This window comes from Trachemys scripta, chromosome 2 (genome assembly GCF_013100865.1).
Source record: "Trachemys scripta elegans isolate TJP31775 chromosome 2, CAS_Tse_1.0, whole genome shotgun sequence".
Taxonomy (NCBI): Eukaryota; Metazoa; Chordata; order Testudines; family Emydidae; genus Trachemys; species Trachemys scripta.
Window position 1 is genome coordinate 242,715,806 of NC_048299.1, and position 6,648 is coordinate 242,722,453.

A 6,648-nucleotide genomic window follows, 5' to 3' on the forward strand; every position below is an offset into this window, starting at 1 on the left:
GGGAAGCCTGTGGTACCCCTTGCCCATGCTCCTGGTGATCTCCCCAGGAGTCAGTGGCAGGGCACCAGCAGAGAATGTGACTGATGACCAGTGCTTCATTTGGAATGAAAGAGGTGCCAGGGCTCAGCAATTTTCTACATTCATAACTAATGCAGCAAGCCCAGGGATGCGGGGGCTACGAACTGCCAAAGCTGGCGGTGCCGGGGCTCAGCCCTGGGGCAGAGCTTCCTGTCCCCCCAGCGAGCCCCTCAGAGCTAGTGGAAGGGCAGCAGCCTGCGGCAAGAAGCCGGGGTGGTGGTGGCGGCGGCGGCAAGCAGTGGGGCTTGTGAGGAGCCTGCTCCCCGGGCCCGGCCGCGTGGGCCAGGCCCCGAAGGAGAGGCGGCCGAGCTGGAGCTAGCTGCGGGTCCTCCACAGGGAGGAGAAGGCGACTTCGCTCTTCACCCTCCGTTAGCATCGGTTCTAGCGGCCGGCCAGGGTCTGCCGGCCTCCCCCGGCGGGACTCGCAGCGGCTGAGCCCGGCGCTCAGGGCGGGCCAGGCTCTGAGCTCGGCCGGATGGGGCAGCGCCGCGCGGGAAGCTCTAGCAGCGCCGAGTGGCTCAGTCCCGCCGCCCTTTGATCTGCCGCGGAGGTGATGCCGCCTGCAGCTGCGGGCTCCTGTCCGAGCCAGGGCGTCCGGCTGCGCCGCCGCGGGGCTCTGGGACCGGCGGGTCTGCGCGGGGAAGGTGCGTGAGCCGCTTCTCTCTCCCGCTGCTGCTTGCGGGGGGGCGGGAGGCCGGGCTGCTGCTGCAGAGGCCAGCGCGGGGCCTGGCCGGCCTGCACGACTCCTGGGGCCCCTGGGTCGTCGCTGGCCTGTGCCACTGGGCCCCCAGACTTCCCGTGACGTACAGAGCCACCAGGGGTGCCTGCATTGGCGTTAGGGGACCCCCCCCTTCCCAGGGCTGCGTGGGCGCACAGCTGCTGCCCTGCTCCTTGTCTGTGCTTTCTTAGTGGGGCTGGGGCAGGGGACACTGTCTGCCAGCCTGGGGGGGCATTAGTGCTGCAGAGAGTCTTTTGCACCCCATCCTTCCTATGGCTCCTCCACAGGTCTCTGTGCAACTGGGCCAGGTTGCACTTAGGGCTCTGCTCAGCCACCCCCGGCACCCGTTAAAATTACTCCTTTTCAAGCGAGTTCAATGGGAATTGAACATTGCAGCAGTACAAATGTTCAAATTAACATCAAGTTGATTGCGCCCCGGTTAAAAAGACAGCGAGAGAGGGGGTACGTAAAGGGCCGATGGGAGGGCAGCAGAGGCGACACGTAACTGACCACCGCCTAGCGCCTGCCTGCGCTCACCAGCCCCCACAGCTCACAGCCTGCAGCCAGTGCCAGCTGGAAATGGGACAGGGGGCGGGGCCCTGCTGGCCGACAGCCCTCAGGCAGCGGGGGCTGCGCTCACGGACCGGCAGGGGGAGCGACTGGCCCTGCACACTGCATCTTTGCCGCGCCACCAGCCTTGCACACTCACTCCCATCGTCGGCCACAGAACCCCCCTACTCACCCCAGGTGGCTGGCAAGCAGGGTTCCGGCCAGTACAGATACGGGTGGAGAGGAGACAGAAAATAGTGGAAAGTTTTCCTGTTTATAAGAAAAAGTCGGGACAGCTGCAGGACAGTGCTGGGTTTACAATGGCGCCATGGAGCCAGGCCCATGCCCAGAAAGGGCCCCGGCCTGCTCTGCTTGCACTGCATCCCGAGACCCCGCTGGCTCCCCTCCCCGCCCCTGCCCACCACTTGCTCCTCCCGGCCTGCCCACCAGCCAGCCGATGGCTCCTCTCCACTCCCCTGGTTTAACTTGCTGGCTTCTTTCTGCCTGCTGGCCAGACCGCAATGCACCTCTGGCTCAAGGCAGTCTCTGTTTCCCACCGCCAGTGGGGCCCCACCTGTCTCCCTGGAGCTGAGCCGCCTGGGACTGATGCAGAAGCCTGGCCAGTCTCAGCCAGTTGGGGTGGGGGGAACAGTGTGGGTGGCTTGGCTGGGCCCTTCCAGGCAAGTGGGTCCTGAGGGAGCCCGGGTGGGGCAGGCCCTGGCCTGGCTGATCGCACCACTCCCAAGGGGCCGGACTGATTCCCTGCCCCAGGACAGAGGTGGCTCAGCCTGGCAGACATAGTCGCCTCCCAGCGGGGCCAGTGATTGAGGCCAGGAGGCAGGGTGTGGGGGAGTGGGCCTCTGGAGGGCCTGGGGGGGGATGCTGGGCTGTGAGGGGGCAGGGAAGGTCTCTGTGTGTTGGGGCACTAGGGAATGGGGGTTCTGTGTGGGGTGCTGGGCAGTTATGGTGTTATGCAGGGCACTGTGCATTTGTGGCAGGGTTGCGGGGGGAGCTGGGCACAGTGGGTCTGGAGGGGCTCTGGCCGTAGGGAATCGGGGTGTGTGTGTTCTGGTGTTGGGCAGGAAGGCTGTGTGGCACCACACGGACCCACCCCCGAGGGGAAGGGGCATGCTGGCAGCACAGAGCCAGGCGGGCCATTGTGCGTCTGGCAACTGCCGGTTTGTAAATAGTGCCCTCACACTGGGCTGGGCGAAGCGGGTCCGCCCCTGCCATGCCATGCCCCATTGCCCCTGGCTGGCCCCTCGTTTCGGGGACTGAACCCCCTGCGCCATGCTCCATTGCTGCCATGGAGGCACACAGATATGTTTGGCACTGGGCCCACAAAAGGTTAATCCGGCCCTGCTGCAGGAGGGCTTAAATATGGGATTGTCCTTTAAAAACTGGACATCTGGTCACCCTATTCATGGGACACTGTGTGGTTATTTGACTCAATGGGTGCAGTGGTTGCTCTTACCAACCTGCAGCTGAAATGGTTCTACCAATGAGTCTTCTGTTCACACATGGCTGTATATGGTTCACATGGTAAAAATGGTACCAGGCACCCAGTGCCTGCTATCAGTTTGTGCCACTCTGTTGCCTCTTTCACCTGTTCGGTTGTGTTGGTGGTTTGGTGCAGATATCCCTAGTACAGTCCCAGCAGTACATTCAATTTTTCAAGTCCCAACACGCCCAATATAGCTTCAGCATTGCTCCCTGCAGCTCCAGCGTCTCTCACTGTGCTTCACCCCAGCCACTGTAGCTGGGGTGCTTCTCCACCTTATTTTCTTTCCAGGCCTGGCTATAGCTCTCCCATGGTTCACCCCTTTATCATTCCTCAGACCGTAGCCTTCTCTGGCCCTCCAGCTTCAGCTCTGTAACTCAGAGAGCCAACAGGCATCTCCTGCTTCTGCTCTCAACCTTCAGCTTTCTTTGGCCTGGGGAAGTTTGTAGGAGACCCATCCTGACTGTTCTCCTGTCTTCTGCTTTAAGTGGCCTGATCTGGCTCCACTGCTCACTAGGGAGTTCTTACTGCTCCCTCCTTCAAGGAAGCCCTCAATTCCGTTCTGCTTTTCTTAGTGAGCTTGTGCTCAAGCTCCTTCTGTGGGTTCGGAACTCCTCCTTATCTTTGGGCTGTCTCTCATTTCTAACTCCCATGGCAGCCACACCCTCCTCAGACTGGAATAGGAGTATTGGATCCCATTTCACTTAAGGGCCTGCTACCATGCTCAAAGATTTCCTTTTTGAGAACTATGCAAAAGAGAGGCAAGTATAGAATAGAGAAGAAGAGAGAAGTGTACATCAGGATAGTGGAAAGCTAAGGTGCAGCTCTTGCATATAAATGTACAACACAGAATGATTCCTGTGAGTGATACAGAGTTACCCACATTGTTCTAAGAAGGCATTATACAGTTTGGATACTTTTTGTACTTCAAGGAGAATAATTAGAAAACCAATGGTTGTGTCTTTTGAGAAGCAAAAAATAAGCTAGTCTCAAAGAAGAGCACGTTCATACACTTTTGAGAAAGATTAAGGACAAAACTTTGAAATGCAACCACTTTGGCTTTTTTTTATTCTTTTTTATTTATTATTTAATTCAAGGGCCCCAAAGGAGTTCCAGATTTTTGGAAGTGCGGTGGTACCATCCATAATGCCAATTGAAGGTAATAGGAGCTGTGAATAACACTTCTGAAAATCAGGCCCAAGGTATCTTCAGTTGGTCATCCTCAGCTGAGGCACTCAAAATCAGTAGCACTTTTGGAAAATGAAAAGTAACATTCCCAATGTCTGGTTACTATGGGCCTGATTTTTCAAAGGTACTGAACATGTGCAGTTTCATGTTGATTTCACCAGGAGTTGTGAATGTCTAATACAGTGGTTCTCAAAGTTTTGTACTGGTGACCCCTTTCACATAGCAAGCCTCTGAGTGTGACCCCACCTTATAAATTAAAAACATTTTTTTATATATTTAACACCATTATAAATGCTGGAGGCAAAGAATGGTTTGGGGTGGAGACTGATAGCTTGCGACCCCCTGTTTGAGAAACCCTGGTCTAATACCTCTGAAAGTCAGGCCTGATGTGCCTGCCTGTTATAATAAAACACAGATCCTCAGCTAAAGGGAAAGTGTGTGTGTTATGCTCCCCCCCCTCTTTAATTTCCTTCTTTTTAACACACTGAGATTTGTGTCTCCACAAATGTACTTTCAGGAACACACTATATGGGATAGCACCTGTGTAATGTGCAATTCTCGGTATGACTATGAGCAAGACTGATTCCATGTGTTGGGATGGAGGACTTACTAATACTCTTATCCAGCATATAGTCCTCTCTGCTTCAACCACAAAAGATTTATAAGGTTTAAAGCTAGGATGAAAAAGGCCGGTCAGATTTTGTTTGGGTGGTGTTCTGTTAGGATAAAGGCTCTTATTGGAATTCATTCCTAGGGTGGTCTATTGTCTCATGTTCTTCAGAAATACTTCATAATCTGAATAAAAAGCATCCACTTCATAAAATGTAAGTTATGTATTGTTGGTCTCTTGAAAACTTAAACTAATTTTTTCCAGTGTTGCATCTGCTGTGGCTTAAATGACATCCATGAGTAATGCCCACGATACAGTTCTTTTAAGCTGGCTGGACACTGTTTTATAGATGAGGTTTGTGTCAAGTATAGACAGACCTACGACTTGGCCAGCAGAAGTTTGCAAATTCACGCTAAATCTTTGGATTGCGTTGGCTAGTTCCTTGGTATCAGGGCCGGCTCTGGCTTTTTGGCCGCCCCAAGCAAAAAAAAAAACAAAAAACGGGGTGGCCAGAACGGCAAAGCAAAAAAACAAATAAAAAAAAAAAACATGCGGCGCGGCTGGAGCATGGGTGCAGTAAAGAAAGTGGCTTATAAGGCCAAGTTTATTATTGATCTAATTGCCCAATTATAGATGCACTGGGGATTCATTTATTCATTTCTGCTCCAGAGACTAGAACAGGGGTCGGCAACGTTCGGCACGCGGCTCGCCAGGGTAAGCACACTGGTGGGCCGGGCCAGTTTTATTTATCTGCTGACGTGGCAGGTTCGGCCGATTGTGGCCCCCACAGGCCGCGGTTCACCATCCCAGGCCAATGGGGGCGGCGAGAAGCCGTGGCCAGCACATCCCTCGCCCGCGTCGCTTCTTGCTGCCTCCATTGGTCCGGGACGGCGAACCGCGGCCAGTGGGGGACGCGATCGGCCGAACCTGCCGCGTCAGCAAGTAAATAAAACTGGCCCGGCCTCCCAGGGTGCTTACCCTGGCGAGCCGCGTGCTGCACGTTGCCGACCCCTGGACTAGAACATTTTTTTACTTTCTTTGTTTGAAGGTTGCAAGTTTGGTCTGATCATTTATGCCTTCCCTTCCAATTGTGAGAGGTTGAAGGAGGAGGATGGCTGCACACTAAAGAAGTGGCAGCTGCAGGGGAAAAATATCTCACTTATAAAAAGTACCAAGTGATTAGAATCTTCAGATGTAATGAATAACAGAAGGTGCTATGTGGCCTATGCATGAAATCTTGTCTGTCACACACTGTGTTTCAACAATTTTAGATACTTGTTTCTATGCACATGGAAGAGTCTCAAAATGTGAAATTAAATAGAAATCTTTTTTAAGCTGACCTCTAACGGATGTGATGAAGTCTTAACTAACACATCTGTAATGTTCTAAACCCTAATTTTCTGATGAAGGAAAACGTCCTAAAGTTGAAATTTATGACAGAATCTGTGGAAAAAATACTGGTCTTTGCTTTTGGTGTTAAAAGGGGAAAAATGTTGTGTCATTTAAAAAAATGTATGCCTACATTTTGAAAGGTGACTAGCGATTTTTGGGTGCCCAAGCTTAAAAGAGGCTTTTTTTCCTTTTTACATTTCTCTCCCCCTCAAAGGTCCAGTGCTCAGTACTTTCTGGAAATTAAGCCCCCATTAAAGTGTCTCAGCTTGAACACCAAAAAATTGGGGCACAGAAGCATTAGTTGGTTTTGAAAAATTAGGCTATATTTTTTTAATGGGTGGGTTTCAAAACTTAATTTTGAATTACTGTCCCAGCATATGCAGTGGTCTCCATTACAATGCCAGCATTTAAAATCAGGTATCAGACATCGCACAGTTTCCTCCTATATTTAGAATAGAAAGCTTATGTGGTAACTGTTTGGTAACATTTGACAAATAGTGATTCTGATATTTTCTAGGTTTCAGAGTAGCAGCCGTGTTAGTCTGTATCCGCAAAAAGAAGAGGAGGAGTACTTGTGGCACCTTAGAGACTAACAAATTTATTAGAGCATAA

The 6,648-nt window shown here is 52.4% G+C and overlaps 1 protein-coding gene across 1 annotated transcript in view; it reads left to right on the forward strand.

Annotated features, from left to right (window-relative positions):
• Positions 1-346: 346 nt before the first annotated feature.
• The window catches only part of CPQ (carboxypeptidase Q), a 275,759-nt gene continuing 269,457 nt past the window's right edge, over positions 347-6,648 (forward strand). Inside the window, exon 1 of the mRNA XM_034763342.1 lies at positions 347-722. Coding sequence (XP_034619233.1) covers positions 632-722 — 91 coding nt within the window. The 5' untranslated portion in view covers positions 347-631. The remainder of the gene's footprint in view (positions 723-6,648) is intronic.